The following is a 17,502-nucleotide window of genomic DNA, read 5'->3' as shown; positions in this document are numbered from 1 at the left end:
TCAGAGGTCTCCAATGGGAGCCAATAAGCAACACGCTGTATAATTAAATGCTGCTGGCTGAGACTGACAGAAGCATTTAAATGGTTAACAGCCTCTGTTAGAGACAGATGCTGTATATGTAATATAGGGGATATCTTCTGCATATGGAGAGAGCTTAGCTCCTGAGGCCCCCTCCGTACGCAATCATATCTGCAATCACGCACATGTACATGATATTGCGTTACGGGGAATCTGTCAGCAAGATTTTATCCCCCAAATTACTCATATGCACATTTACCAAAGCTCTTTCAATGACAAGTCCAGCAATACTTTTACATGAGCAGTCCGGTCTTCTGTTACTGAGAAATCAGCATTTGAATTGTTATGCACTTAAAGGGAACCTTTCAGGTCCCATGTGCACCCAGAGCCACGAGCAGTTCTGAGTGCATATTGCTAACCCTGCCTAACCGTCCCTGTATACACTAGTATAGATAAAGAGATCTTTAGAAAAAGTATTTCTAAACATCTTATATCGTATGCTAATGAGCACAGGGACTAGTCCCCTGGGCGTTATATCCCCTGACAAGCTGCCCTCTTAGCATGTTAGCACTCCCACAGGGATGTACTAACATGCTATTCAATGCAGCATCACCGTACCTGTGTTCGCTGTGACTGCGCTTTTCAATGGCAGGCACTTCCAGTCATTACTGGAAGTGCCCGGCACTCAGAAGCGCGGTCACAGCGAACACAGGTATGCGTAGCACCGCTGGTGACGCTGCACTGAATAGCATGTTAGTACACGCCTGTGAGAGTGCTAACATGCTACGAGGGTGGACTAGTCAGGGGATATAATGCCCTTGGGACTAGTCCCCGTGCTCAATAGCATATGATAAAAGATCTTTAGAAATACTTTTTCTAAAGATCCCTTCATCTATGCTAGTGTATACAAGAACAATTAGGCAGGGATTAGCAATATGCTATCAGAACTGCTCGTGGTTCTGGGTGCATATTGCACCTGACAGGTTCCCTTTAAGGCCGGTTTCAGACATCCTTGTTTTAGGTACGTGTGACATCCGTTTTTAACATGGATATCACCCATGTTATTCTATGCTGTACTCACAACGGACATGTGACCCCTCATGACCCCTCATGCACACACGGAAACATGTCAGTTTTTTTGCCGGTAACATTGGTGTCACACGGATCACACACTGATGTGATCCGTGTGACATCAGTGTGACACATACCGGAGAAAACACGGGTCTTTTAAATAAAAATATTTTCTATATTTACCTGTATCCAGCAGTGCTGTCTTCGGTTCTGCTGCCTCCCGCTCCTGATCCCCGCTCATTATATTCAATGATTATTCACTGCACTGAGGAGCTGGAAGCAGGAGCAGCACTGGAGACTTCAGTGCCGGGGACCATATCGCTGAGGACAGGTGAGTATCCAGCAGTGTGTGTGTGTGAAGACACATGTGTGTGTCTGTATTCAGTGTATATGTGACGCCCTGGCAAAACCAGGTAGTCACAGATGACTGTACCCCCCACCAAGGGTACAGGAATCGCTTCCTCCTTGGGATTACACACACCTCCCCCCACATGGTGCATATGAGCAGCCGCCCCTCCCCCCCAGTTAGGAGCTGAAAAGAGCAGCAGGGGAGGAGTTCAGACAGTCGGAGGACAGCAGCAGAGCAGTCAGGAGTGTGTCTCCTGGGCTGCAGAGAAAGTTGCAGAGCGGTCAGGGGTTGGAGCCCCTGGACTGCGGGAACAGGTCAGGCACTAGGAGGGGACCCGAAGTGGACCGGGGCAGGGTAGTGGCCCGCCGGCATCGGGAACCCGGAATAGTGCAGGGAAGTGGACTTCCCCCGTTCCAACCAGAGGAGCTAAGCAGACTACAAGGTGCAGTGCAACAAAAGAGGGCTCCTGCTCATTGCACCGTGTGTGGGACCAGCACACCCCTCCAAAAGGATCCCGGTCACTGGCAAGTTGTTTTACAAAGGACTCTGTGTTTTATGACCACAGACATCAGCCTAGCTTCATCCAACATCAAGACAACCGAACTGTGAGTTCCCTGCTCTCTGCAATCCCTGCCACCATCACAACTCCCAATTGGGCCCCGGGACTACACCTCCCATACCCGTGGAGGGGATTCCGCCTTGCTGCCCCACACCATCAGTCCCGGGCACGGTCCCCAGAGGCAGCGGCAGTGCCACCATCTCATCACCGCAACCCACGGGTGGCGTCACGGACAATCTCCCTTACCTAATCCCCTTTTTGTTGTGGAGCCTGGGATCACAGACCGGGTCACACCACTGTGATACCTCTAGAAGCGACCCCATTGGCCCGGCTCTGAGTACCCCCTATCCCTGGGCGACACAAATATATGCATGTGCGCTATCTGTGTGTATGTGCTCGATGTATCCATGTGTATCTGCTATGTTTGTGTACATATGTGTGTGTATATGTGCTCAGTGTATACATGTGTGTGCTGTGTGTGTGTGTGTGTGTGTGTGTGTGTGTATATATGTGTGTGTGTGTGTGTGTGTAAGCCGGAGCATATCAGGGACAGCGCTGGACACACCATCGCCGAGGACAGCATCGCGGGGTCAGGTGAGTATTCAGCAAGCAGTGTGTGTGCAGTGATGTCCAGGAGATCTTTGCAGTTCCCAATGAACTCTGATGAACCCGTGAAGTCACCCTCCTGACACTCGCTGTATTTCGGTTGTCACGGCGGTGTCATCAGGATGTCATCAGAGTTCAGCTGGACCTGCAATGACCTCCTGGACGTCACTGCACACACACTGCTTGCTGAATACTCACCTGTCCCCGCGATGCTGTCCTCGATGATTGTGTGTCCAGCGCTGTCCCTGCTATGCTCTGGCTTCCAGCTCCTCAGTGCTGTGAATATTCTATGAGTATAATGAGCGGTGGTCAGAAGCAGGAGGCAGCAGTGCCGAACAAAACAGCGCTGGATACAGGTGAATATAGAAAATCTTTTAATTTCAGACTCGTGTTTTCTCCGGTACCTGTCAAATGTATGCAAACACAGATGTCACACGTGTGACATACGCGTGACACACACATATGACCATAACCATGCGTCTGGCTTGTACCTGATTAAACACGGACGTCTGAAAACCGCCTAAGATTGTAGATCTTAAGCCTCTCTCACTGCAGCTTTATTCCCCACCAATGCCACCACCTCCTGCTTGACTCTCAATCTCTATGCAAAATGACTTCAGGCAAAGGAGTCAAGTGTCAATCAGGAGGAGGTAGCAGCACTAGAAGGGGAAGGAGCTGGACTAACAGAGTCTTCAGATCTTTAACACTAGAACTAGTGAGGTAGTCATTTTGACTACTTTGAACTATGTATTTCTATATAGGTGTCACGAGTCCAGTAGTTCTAGTGTTAAAGGCCTATTTACATATCAAGTCAAACGCTAATATCTCAGTAAAGGCCACGTCTCACTAAGCAACATCGCTAGCAACATCGCTGCTGAGGCACGACTTGCTAGCGATGTTGCTGTGTGTGACATCCAGCAACAACCTGGTACCTGCTGTGAGGTCGCTGGTTGTTGCTGAATGTCCTGGACCATTTTTTAGCTGTTGCTCTCCCGCTGTGAAGCACAGATCGCTGTGTGTGACAGCGAGAGAGCAACAACTGAATGTGCAGTGAGCAGGGAGTCGGCTTCTGCGGACGCTGGTAACCAATGTAAATATCGGGTAACCAAGAAGCCCTTTCCTTGCTTACCCGATATTTACCTTCGTTACCAGCATCCGCCGCTCTCACGCTGTCAGTGCCGGCTCCCTGCACACATAGCAAGACTACACATTGGGTAATTAACCCGATGTGTACTCTGGCTAGGAGTACAGGGAGCAAGCGCTAAGCGGTGAGCGCTGGTAACCAAGGTAAATATCGGGTTGGTTACCCGATATTTACCTTAGTTACCAAGCGCAGCATCGCTTCCACGCGTCGATGCTGGCTGGGGGCTGGTCATTGGTTGCTGGTGAGATCTGCCTGTGTGACAGCTCACCAGGAACCCGTGTAGCGACGCTCCAGCAATCCCTGCCAGGTCAGGTTGCTGGTGGGATCGCTGGAGCGTAGCTTAGTGTGACGGTACCTTAAGGGAAGAACAGATTGACCATGTAAAGGTATTGATGGACTTGCTGACAGATTCCCTTTCAATAATAATCTTTATTTCTATAGTGCCAACATATTCCGCAGCGCTTTACAATTCAGAGGTTCATATACAAACAAACATAAGTAACTGTAATAGAAAATACAATAATTAAAGCAAAAATAAAGACAACCTATAAAGTACAATAGCTCCCAAAATTCACTAGAACAATGCCATCAAAGCTGCGAACTTATAATTATTCATGAGGTAGCCTAAAGGTCAGAAACTGCAGTAACCTTCTGTATTGCAATATAATGAAAAAATGTTTCACTAACGTTACAGGAGTTATCCGACCTTAGCTTACCAAAAAATTTTGAGTTTATCTGTGCTGTATTGTCATATAAAACACCCCTACATTTTTATTTTTTGTTTTCTAACTTTTGTTCCTCTTGAATTAGCCCTTTATTCTCTGCAGCTCCTTGTTTACATTTTGCTCCAGCAAACATGATAACTTCCTGTGCTAAACCTCCCAGTCACAGCTGGCACCGCCCGGCCTCACTGTCCAGCCCCTCCCCCTGCCAGCCACGCCCTCTGCCCGCCCCCTGCACACACATTCCATGTCAGTATTCTGCCCCAGCACCTGACTTGTTATCACTCTAGCAACAGGAAATAACAGCCCCACATCAGGCTCTGCGCCACACACACACACACACACACACACATTGGACTCTGCGCCACACACACACACGCATGCACGCACACATCGGGCTCTGCGCCACACACACACACACATCGGGCTCTGCACCCCACACCACATGAGGCTCTGCAACCCTCGCCACACACACACACACACACACACACACATACACACAAATACACACATACACAACACAGATCGGGCTCTGCGCCACACACACACACCCATCGGGCTCTGCACCCCACACCACATCAGGCTCTGCAACCCTCCCCCCCTCTCCACACACACACACACACACACACAAACGGCGCTCTGTACCGACCCCCCCCCCTCACCATCGTTCTGTACCGACCACTACCCCCATAGGGAACACATGTAGGCTACATTCACATGACCGTTCCGTTTTTGCGGTCCGCAAAAAAAAACGTCCATTTTTTTCACGGATACATCCGTGTGTCATCCGTGTGCCTTCCGTTTTTTTGCGGACCGCAAAAAACGGAAGCAGCAAGAAAGATAAATAGATGAGTAGATATAGAGATGAATAGATAGATATAGAGACAGAGAGATAGAGGGATGAATGAATAAATGAATAGAGGGATAGATAGATAGATAGATAGATAAATAGATAGATGAGAAAGACATATAATGTCCTACCCCCCTGCATATTCTAAGCTGGCACCCTTTAGTGACTTTCATGTGACACTAAAGGGTGCTTAGCCTTGTATTTATCCAGAAAAATAAATAAATAATTAAAAAAAAAAAACGACGTGGGGTCCCCCATACTTTTGTAGCCAGCTAGGGTAAAGCAGACGGCTGCAGCCTGCAAACCACAGCTGGCAGCTTCATCTTGGCTGGTAATCCAAAACAGAGGGCACCCCACGCTTTTATTTTAAATTAAATAAATAATTAAAAAAAAAACCATGGAGTCCCCCCCAAATTGGATCACCAGCCAAGGTAAAGCGGACAGCTGTGGTCTGGTATTCTCAGACTAGGGAGGTCCACTGTTATTGGACACTCCCCAGCCTAAAAATAGCAGGCCACAGGCACCCCAGAAGTGGCGCATCCATTAGATGTGCCAATCCTGGTGCTTCGCCCCAACTCATCCTGTGCCCTGGTGCGGTGGCAAATGGGGTAATATGGGGTAATATATGGGGTTGATGCCAGATGTGTAATGTCACCTGGCATCAAGCCCTGGGGTTAGTGATGTCACGCGTCTATCAGATACCTGACATCACAAACCCAGTCAGTAATAAAAAAAATAGACAACAAAAAAAAAAAAGTTTTATTTGAAAAAACACTCCCCAAAACATTCCCTCTTTTACCAATTTATTGAAAAGAAAAACAAATCCAGGTCCGGCGTAATCCAATAAGGGGGTCCCATGACAATCCATACCATAGTCACTGTCCCAGTCAATGAAGAACAGAATGTTCCCTATTGGCTGGGAGAGTAATGCAGTGACCTGAGCTAACATCAATATCCCAGGTCACTTCAGGGGATGACAAGCGCTGCTGTCAGGAGGTTAGATGAGATCACTACCTGCTGTGACGATCTTCGCTTCACTCCGGTCAGCGCTGTCACTGACTTCTATGCTCGACGCGTTCTCAGCAGTATCGCCCGTGACATCACCGCTAGTGACGTAAGAACGCAGCGGGCATAGAAGGCAGTGGCAGCGCTGACAGGAGTGAAGCGAAGATCGTCACCGCAGGTAATGATTTAATGATTTAATCTAACATCCTGATGGCAGCGCTTGGCATCCCCGCGGCTGCCTGCACTGCAGGGTGAGAAGCTGCTGAGCCTGCAATGAAGGCAGCCGCGGGGCTGGAGCGGGACACAGACTGCACGGGCACTCCTGCTATCCTGAGCAGGGGGCCTGGTGCTGGCGGTGACACCGTGGGCGGGAAGAGTACGGGTGCGGGGGAATGTGTGGGAGGGTGCAGGGAAGGGAAGCAGTGACTTCATGCACTGTACCAGCCCAGCAGGGCGGCAACAAGCTGTTTAAGATTTGCATGTCAACATGGTTCTGCCCATGTTGACATGAAATGACCGGAAGCAGCAAAATCGCGGCAGGAGCAGTCACATGACCACTCCGGGGAGAGGGGCTGACAGCAGAGCAGGTAAGTGCTCACAATCTGCGTACCTGCCCCTATGTAGCCCAATAGGGTAATAATAAAAAAAAGTCAAAATAAGCCGGATAACCCCTTTAAAGGTTACATGATCCAATTTAACTTGTGCACTCATAGACTTGAACAGGTAAGTCTCATCTGAAATATACAGAAGAGAGTAGTGGACTTGCTCCATGTGAGATGACATCGGTCAGTGTGCTGTAGGTCTGCTATCCAATTTTAACTCGGACAGCACATGTCACATGTCATACGTCCTATAACAGATTCCACATATTGACCAATGTGTTACATGCTAATTGTTTCTGTTCATCGCTTGAAAAGAATATTTCAGCTGGTTTTTGCAACCTCATCTGAGAGAAGCATGATGTAGGCAAAGAGACCTTGAGTCCAACAATGTATCACTTAGTTTACTGGGTGCAGCGGTTTTGATAAAATAAAAATTTTTACATTTAGCACCATAGTAGAGCTCAGAAAGCTGCCTCTGCCCACACCAGGCTCTGTATAGACATTGTACATTGACAGTGAGGCTCCAATTAGAAGCCAGGCATGTCAGACAACATGGCTAGTCACTGCAATGATAAGGTCCTGTTGTTAAAACAAACACTGCAAATAAATTACATCACATACCTTAGCAAGAGAGGCATTGCTGAACTCTCTTGCTGAATTCTCTTAGCTCTTACAGCATGCTGTCTTTAGATTACGTAGCAAAAACCTGCTGACAGATTGCCTTTAACAAACCATGAACAATCATGATTTATTTGAAACGTATATATCAATCACTATGTTGATTCAGTGTTATAAAGCTGTATTTTAACTCAATTCTAAAAGTTAGTGAATATTAGTTACTCACACGAATATTAAGGTATTACTCACCGAGTATTTTGCTAGTCACCTTCACGTCCACTCCCCACATGTTTGGCAGCTATTTTTCAGCTACTAAACATGCGCTGATTCCCTACCAATACCAGTAATGCTGTAGCCATCTTTGCTACTGGCATTACTATGATTGGCAGGTGCAGTGAAAAAAAAATATAATGAAATGCGGTCCCCAGCCTATTTGTGATAACACAAGTTTGGAAGATCCTTGGTTATCGGGCCCTCCCCAGCCTAAAAATAGGAGCCCACAGCCACCCCACAATTGACGCATCCATTAGATGAATCAATTGTGGCACTTTGCCCGTGTTTTCCCAATTGTACTGCTGCGGTGGCAATTGGGTAATATATAGGGTTGTTGTCAGCTGTGACTTAGTAAAAATCACAGCTGCCATCAAGTCCTGGGTTGGCAATGGACAGATATCTATGAAACCCCTCCATTAACAACCCTGTTAATAAAAAGAAAAAAACACAAATACACAAAAATCCTTTATTTTAAATAATAAAAATCTCTCTTTTACTAATTTATTAACCCCAAAAACACCTAGCAGGTCTGATGTAATCCACAAGACGTCCCATGATGATCCTGGTTTTTCTACATCCATAAGCTCCAGTGATGGAAAACATGAATGATCACTGCAGCTCCTGGGAAACACTGAGGACAGAGAGGGACCTGGCTGTGAGAAGCGGTGATGTCAATCAGGTCACCGGAGTTCACAGCTTGGTTCCTATGGTACCAAGTGTGACCACTGATGAAACCGCTGCCAGATTGCCAGACTGTGGGACACAGTGACAAAGCAGTCCGGCAGTCAAATCACCGGAGATCACACTCGGGGGCTCCCCCACTGCTGGATTGCCATGTCGCACAATCCGCAGTGGGTTCAACTGAGTTCACTGAGAGCAGCAAGGGAGCCCCCGAGTGTGAACTCTGATGACCTGACTGCCGGACTGAAGGACTGTTGGACTGCGGGACAGGGCAGCACAGCAGTCTGACAGTCCGGTGGCTGTGAGGCCCAGAAACCTTAAAGGAGCCTCAAGTAAGGGTTCACAATCTACAGATATCCTTTGAGATGAGAACTCAAGGAACCTTAAAGGGAACCTGTCGTCAGGTCACCTATGCACCCAAAACCACAAGCAGTTCTGCATGCATATCTATAATCCCTGCCTAACTGTCCGAGCATATACTAGCATGCATAAAGAGATCTTTTGAAAAAGTATTTCTAAAGATTCTTTATGAGATGTAAATGTGCGCTGAGACTAGTCACAAGGGTGTTATTTCTCCCGTCTAGTCTGCACTCTTAGCATATTATCATACCCCTGTGGATGTGCTAACATGCTATTCAATGGCCAGCATCATCGGCATGGACATGTGTACCTGTCCGTTGTCACGCCTCCGACGCCAGGTTTAGGCTCAGTGATCAGAAGTCCTGGCACTTTGGGTCACGCACATTAGACCTCTATAAAGCCAAGACGCGTACACCCGGCTTCATAGTGCGCATGACCGGAAGCGCTGGGACTTCTGATCATGCTCAATGAGCCTAAACGACATCAGAGGTGGTAACAACGGACAGGTACACACATCCATACTGATGACGCTGGGAATTAAATAGCATGTTAGCACACCCATGGGGTCTCTTGGCAGCTGTGAGGCATGGAAACCTTAAATGAGTCTTAAAGGGGGACTTTAAGGTTCATGAAGTTCTCAGCTGATGGGACATCTGGAGGCTGTGAACTCTACTAAGAGTTCACAGCCTCCAGGTGTCCCAACAGCTGGGAACTCATGGAGCCTTAAAGTCTACATTAAAGGCTCCATTAAGGATTCAGGGCCTCACAGCTACCGGACTGTCAGACTGCGCTACCGCTGTAACATGCAGTGTCTGACAGTCCAGCACTGAGTTCACCAGATATCACAGCTGGCGGCTCACACAAAGGGTAGCGTGAGAACCACCAGAAATGACCTTAAGTGAACTCAGTGCCGGACTATCAGACTGCTCTGCCAACATGACACGCAGTTAGGCAGTCCGGCACTGAGCTCACTGGAGGTCACTTCTGGAAGCTCTTTCACTGTTATCAGTGTTTTACGGAGGCTGTGGTGAACCGTCACGTAGATTACGTTGGACCTGCGGGGGTATTTTTCGAGGAAATAAATTGGTAACAGAGAGGTTTTTTTTATTATTATTATTATTATTATTATTATTATTTAAAATAATTTTTGTGTGTTTGTTTCTTTTTACATACAGGGTTGGTAATGACAGGGTCTTATTGACAACTCTCCATTACCAACCCAGGGCTTGATGGCAGCTGTGATTTTCGACAGACCACAGCTGACATCAACCCCATATATTATCCTAATTGCCACCCCACCAGGGCAATCGGGATGAGCCAGGCCAAGCGCCACTATTGGCACATCTAATGGATGCGCCAATTGTGGAGCAAATGCATGCTGCTATTTTTAGTCTGGGGAGGTCAATAACCATGGACCTTCCCAGCTTGAGAATATCAATCCCCAGCTGTCTGCTTTATCTGCACTAGTTATGAAAAGTAGGCAGGTGTCCACAACATTTTTTTTAATTTATTTTAATGATTTAAAGATAAATGTTTGGAGGTGCCTCTATTTTTGACAACCAGACAAAAAAAGCCCACAGCTGGAGACTGCAGCCCACAGCTGTCTACTTTACCTTGGCTGGTTATCACAAGTAGGTGAGGGACTGCTCATCAAAGTGGCGTAATACTTTAAAAACATTGTTCCCATAAATAACCTGTGTTTCAGAGATGCATCCAGGCATCTTCCCATGCTGTTCCCATTCAATTTCAGCAGTTTTCCATCCATTTCAACATTTTCAAGGCCCCACCATACATCCTGGAAGGGTCCGCAGGAAAATTATTCACGTTTCCCATTGACTTGAATTAGAATTGTTATTCGTGACGAATACACAAATAGTACAAAATATTTCTGACAAATAATCCGAATATTTCAGTTATCAGTAGATTTATTCAATATATATTTCCCTTATTATTTCCCAAAATACTTTTATTTCATGATACAGTATATTCCCTACATGTTGGGAAAAAGGACAACAGAGTTGTAGCAGCTATAATTTTTTCATGTAATGTAAGACTTCTACAGGTACCATAGGTAAATAAGAAATAAACAGCATCTATTCTCCCAGTGGACTCCTTGGACTTGAGGTGCTTCCCTCTCTTGGTTTGATGCCTCACTTTTGAAAGGTCCTGATTGAGGTGCTGGGAACCATCCTTGTGTCTTTCTACAGGTACCCTATGATATTAGATGGGTATGTAGACACATGGCAGATCTGTTACAGAAAGTTCTGCAACTGAAATCAGTTCCATATATGAGTCTAAATGAGATAGTTTCTATACCATGCATATGGATTTTTACAAGCCACATTAAGTTATATAGAACACAAATTGATTTTGAACAATATAGTTCATGGATGTCATGGAACGCTATTAAGCATATGAGACCTTGCTCATATCAGAATCAGAGGCACCTTTTGGAGCCTGCATTGTGCATTGATGATTTCATACTATTTGCCTGAAAGAATAATGCAGCTTCCCGTCAAATTGATGTATAAGCTAAGCAAAAATTCCAGATAATTTCAATGGATGTTACATGTTGTTTTATTAAAAATCTAATTATGTTAGTCTATACATGAAATATAAAAGTCATATTAGAGGGTTATTAAAAAAAGGTTATCTCCTATCCAAAGTATAGAGGATAACTTTAGATAGGGGACCACTGCTAACTGCTACCCGCAGCTCACACTTAATCTTGATTATTTGCTTGAAGGCAGGGACAGTGAAGCCGTTGCTGATTGGTTACAGGGCTCGCGTGATATAACAGCCTCACGTGAGCATCAAGAAAGTGAGTGCCAACACCACTGGAACCGCGCTGGCAAGGGAGGCGTTTTTATTTTAATCGGGGCAAACATAAGTAATGAGAAAGGTTTGCTCTAGTAGTGGACAACCCTTTTAATAACCCTTTTAGGCTATGTTCAAACTGAAATAAGAGGCTCTCTTTGGAGCCATCATTGGAAGTGCCAGAAGATATGACAGGATTAATAATCAGCATGCAGCACTACTCTTCCTTTCAGAACAAAGGAAAAGAACACACAAGTCCATATTGACTGCAGAGTAATTCATTAAGGTTCATCAAGTGCCACTGGTATCTACCATGCAAAGAATGTTCAAAGTTTCCTTTAGAAACATAACCCATGGCACAAGTGTAAAGTAAGGACTTAAAGGATTTGTCTCATGAACAAAAGGAATTTTAATCAATACATCTTTGAATGATAATACAGTTCTACAATGGAATGTGTTAAATATAAAATGTTCCTGTGCTGAGATAATCTTATATATGTGTCCCTGCTATGTACTGTGTAATGACCGTGTCTGACTGTACAGGAACATGAATAAGGCTGCACATCAAACATAGATAATGGTATAATGCCTCAAGCATATGGAAAAATATTGGAATATACAATGAAAAATGCTACTTGCTAATTTGAACATGTGAATAATGAATTGCATACCTGCCATGAATATTAGGAAAAAGGAGATATTTAGCAATCGCATTGATCAATGTAACTGAGCCCCAAGACCTCGTCAAGGTATATCTCTATATTGGGGTCCCTAGCTCTGTGACCCTAACTGTGTGTCATCTCATTGCAATTAAAAACTGCTGTGGGTGGAGAGGGGTAACTAAGGACTTTCTTATATAGGAGATGGAAAAAACATGGCCGAAAGGGGCGGAGCTGTGTTCACATTCAGAAAAAAACTACATATGTTGATCCTATGTTGTAATGTCTTTACTTTATACTCTTTTACATCCTTCCCTGCCCAGGAGCTGTGGTATGATCAGGCCATATTCCTGTACGGTCAGACACAGCCATTACACAGTACATAGCAGGGGCACATTTATAAGATTATCTCAGCACAAGAATATTTTTTATTTAACACATACATATGTGGAAATTATTATTATTATTATTATACGATCTATTGATTAAAATGTTACGTGCTTGGAACAACCCGTTTAAGTTTAAAATTGCAATAACTCATTTTTTTAAGTGTTCATCAAATTTAAAGTCTTTTTTGTATAGATACATTCTACTAACTAGTCATATTAATGGGAAGACACTACAATGCCTTATGTTCTGCATATCTGTACATGTTACAGACCTACAGAAAAATCATGTTTGTAACTCTTTAGGAGAGATTTATCAATAGTATTGCATGATGTATAAATATTCAGCTTAGTAAAAATGACATTAAATGCCCCCAATTTTACTACATCAAGACATTTGGTACAACTCAATATGCATTTTAGACACATTTTGACTTATGACACCTATAGCCAATATTTTACACCAAGGACCTTTATGTCATTTTAGCCAAAGCCATTTTTTATTATTTTTAAAACTGTTGGGGCAGGTGTAAAAGTGAACAAAACTTTAACTTTTTAACCTATATGACTTGTAATTCTGGTACATTTCCTTTACTTAATCTCTGTCTGTGATTCATGGTTTAAAATATGCCATATTGCTATCTAATTTACGTAACAATCCATTAACCCAGCCATCAATTCCAGACATTATGTCCCATATTTAGCAGAGCTCGATACTAACAATTACCATCATATTGTATCTTTAGTGTCTAGCAAAGTGTTTCCCAAACTCCAGTCCTCCCAGCCCCTTACCAGCTCATATGTTCAGGATTTCCTTAGTATTGCACAGGTGAGAGAAAATGTGGAAATTTCTGATGCCTTGATAATGATTCCATCATCTGGGCAATACTAAGGAAATCCTGATGACCTGACCTGTTGGAGCCGTGCGGACTGGCGTTTGGGAAATGCTGCTCTAACATAATGGTCCTAAAAACAATAACCTGAAGTCTATTGATAATATAGTCTTATTTATTTTATAAGAGCATATTAATATAAACTAATCTGTAATCAAACATATGCAAGTTTCACATTATAATTCACTGAAATAAAAATACTTTTCTATCTTTAAAATTAAGTAAAGATATTCCAATGGTAGATATGGTATTTGGTATTCCGATGAGACACCATACCATCTAACACACATTGTTTCTGATCTTTTTTTAACAACATATCAATGTTTATAAATTGAAATAAAGCACTCATACATGAGCGGTAATGTAGATTGTTTGGAATATATTGAAATTTGTCATCAGTCTATCTTAAAACTAAAAGACATATTTGTCCGTTTTATAAACTACTTTTAAACAGGCCAACAAAAAAAATACCAAGAAACAGAACCTTAGAAGTTACGACACTGAACCCTAATTTTGTCAAATCTTGAGTATACCCTTCAGTGACCTACTCCATGTCTGGCAGCTGCAAACACCAGAACATGACTTTTTATTCCTCATTGTGAAATTACTGCGTGCTTTAAGCAGTCTTTACAAGCAGTTTATTCACTGATGTCACAAATATGACCAATGACTCCCTAACTACTATTTTGTGGGAATTGATCAGCAACATTACTTATTCCTGGGTTTAGTAGTAAATATAACAATCATCCTATGTATTACCACTGGCGTAGTTTGTTTCTGTAGTTCATTTCATTCCACTTTCTTATCTGTCCTGAGTCGTTTCACAACTTCCTTAAACTACCCTGTGCATTTTGTTCCCCATTTCTCCATTAGTAGTCATATTAATGTGCTTTGCATCCAGTATACTGTACACTAATAGAGATAATATAATTTGGATCATAACAAATTACATCAAAAGGAATTAAGGAACACTGTCATTTATCCATTCTTCTACAAAATGCTATAAAATATAAAACTTGTTATAGTTGAGAGCTGCCCTCAAGTTTTAACTGTTTGCGTAGTTAATAAGGCTGTAAATGGTTGTTTGTTTAGAAATGTGTTGTGTTATTTTATATTATCTTTATGTTAGAATATAATTGTAATTGATCTTACCCCTAAAATATATCAAAAACTACCTAGTGAACTTTATTGGGGGAAAAAGTTTTCATTTCTTATAATCACCTGTTCATACATTTATCAGAAGATTATTAAAATCAAGTGAAACTTTTGCTGGAATCACTAGCTAGATCAATGCTTGAAATCATCAGATTATTGTTAGGTTTTACTGAACCCCCCCCCCTTCCTCTAAATACATTTACTTACAGTGTAATGTAATAATTTATGGTGAGAAAAACAATATGCAACTCAAAATGACAATACAATCCTAGGACTCATCTCATTATTTCCATCTACGCAGAAACTTCATTCACATGAACTGAACATTCATCCAATTAAATTCAGAATTCCAAGTTATAAGACACATCTTACTACAACATCCTTCAGTATTGTCAGCTGCTAATATAATTTGCTGCTTGTTTTAACGGCAGGTAAAATAATGTGTACGGTATATGAAGTGTATCTAATAATCCCTTTAAGATTAATTGACCTAATTATGCGTATAAGCAAATTATATGCCTTTATTTACAAAATACCAGAACGGATCTATGTGAAAATGAAGGTTTCAATCAGGATTGACTTTTATTTTATTGTAATTGTGAATTGTTAGTATTTGTGTACACTATGCACATTATCTGAACTAATAGGACAAGAATAAATTAACTGACAAATAGGACAGAATAATGGGATAAAGTAAAAAAAAGTTATCAACAATAGAGTAGAAAAATTATTTCTTTAAATAAGACATATATAATGTATATATTGCCACGCTAATGTAATAAGTTACACTATAGACGCACTGTAATATAATAATATATTCTGTATGACAGCTCCATATCCTTATAAAAATATGTCTATATTTGCAATTTGCACTCATGTCTATACAATATGTGACTAATTATATATATATATATATATATATATATATATATATATATATATATATATATATATATATATATATTTGTGTGTGTGTGTGTGTGTGTGTTACTATGTGATATATATGAGAGATACTTGGATATACTTTTACCAAACTTTCAGAGTGCCAGGGTCAGTACTGTTGTAAAGTTAGCACACATGATCATCTCCAACTTTTTGAGAAGGAGTAAAAGTAAAACTGCAATGTTAAAATAAGACATATATAATGTATATATTGCCACGCTAATGTAATAAGTTACACTATAGACGCACTGTAATATAATAATATATTCTGTATGACAGCTCCATATCCTTATAAAAATATGTCTATATTTGCAATTTGCACTCATGTCTATACAATATGTGACTAATATATATATATATATATATATATATATATATATATATATATATATTTGTGTGTGTGTGTGTGTGTTACTATGTGATATATATGAGAGATACTTGGATATACTTTTACCAAACTTTCAGAGTGCCAGGGTCAGTACTGTTGTAAAGTTAGCACACATGATCATCTCCAACTTTTTGAGAAGTAAGGAGTAAAAGTAAAACTGCAATGTTAAAAAGATTCTTTGCATGCATCAATATCTTATTTCTTAACATATGTGTTGATATATTTTTCATATCTATGTTATATATATATATATATATATATATATATATTGCAATTGTATATTGTGCATGAATATTGAAGTAGGGATAGATTACATGGATAGACAAGTAAAGAGCAGTAAAGTTGCTGTAAGGCAACCATAGTGTGCTGGAGGGGTGTGTGTATCAATGAATCTATCTATCTATCTATCTATCTATCTATCTGTGTGTGTATGTATATATATATATATATATATATATATATATATATTCACATATACATATATATTCACACTCGTACACACATATATAGATAGATTGATATGTGTATATATGTGCATATATATATAATTTATTTTTTACCATGTATATAGGCACACATACATATATATTCACACTCATACAAACACACATACATAGATAGATAGATATGTATATATATATATATATATATATATATATATATATATATATATATATATATATATATATATATATATATATATATATATAATTTTTTATTTTTTTACCATGTATATAGACACACATACATATACACAGCAGCCGAGCACTTTTCTCCACCCTGTGCACCTTCCTGTCTTGCAGTTAGTTGTGCAGTGCAATGTGTGAACTTTGCAGTAAGTTGGGCACTTTGTGCACACATTACCCGTGCACTCTCTGCTCACATCCACATCCATACATTGGCACTAGTATCTGTCCTGGATGCGGTGGGTGACAGCAGGGCACGATGCCTGCCTCTGTGCACCTGGCCGCCGGCGCTGCATTACCTGCTCTGCCGTGGGTTGGCTGTAGACAGCTCTCCCAGTCCCCTGCAGCTGCTCCATGTGCTGCTCTGAGCGGCGCCGCAGGATGAAGCTCAGGTCTCAGTCCCACCCCTCTCCACTCCACTTCCTCATTCCAGTGTAACATGGCAGCAGCCTGGTGTGTCGCCTGCTGTGTCGCCGGGCATGTCCTGCACTGATGTGCCTGTGCCCGCCACTTCCATTTAATAGGCGAGCTGCCAGGCTCAGCGCAGATTGATGCTGTGCTCGTCAGATGAGAACACACCTCCCCGCGGAGAGCACTGGACACAGAGCGGCCGGCGTGCCCTCACCTTGTCTGCGCTGTGGCGGCAGAGGGGCAATGTTACCTCACAGCTGTCACCTCGGGAGATACTACTCGATATGTCACCCCGATATGTCACCCT

General features: G+C 42.3%; 1 protein-coding gene across 3 annotated transcripts in view; it reads right to left on the bottom strand.

The window, feature by feature from the left end:
* The window catches only part of IKZF1 (IKAROS family zinc finger 1), a 260,129-nt gene extending 242,904 nt beyond the window's left edge, over window positions 1–17,225 (bottom strand). For all 3 annotated transcript variants that reach the window (XM_075316568.1, XM_075316569.1, XM_075316571.1), the window contains exon 1: window positions 17,084–17,225. In XM_075316568.1, coding sequence (XP_075172683.1) covers window positions 17,084–17,225 — 142 coding nt within the window. The remainder of the gene's footprint in view (window positions 1–17,083) is intronic.
* Between the last annotated feature and the right edge of the window lie 277 nt (window positions 17,226–17,502).

Source organism: Anomaloglossus baeobatrachus, chromosome 6, assembly GCF_048569485.1.
Source record: "Anomaloglossus baeobatrachus isolate aAnoBae1 chromosome 6, aAnoBae1.hap1, whole genome shotgun sequence".
NCBI lineage: Eukaryota > Metazoa > Chordata > Amphibia > Anura > Aromobatidae > Anomaloglossus > Anomaloglossus baeobatrachus.
The sequence above is the reverse complement of the archived record's forward strand: the minus strand, read 5'-3'. Positions and strand labels throughout refer to the sequence as shown.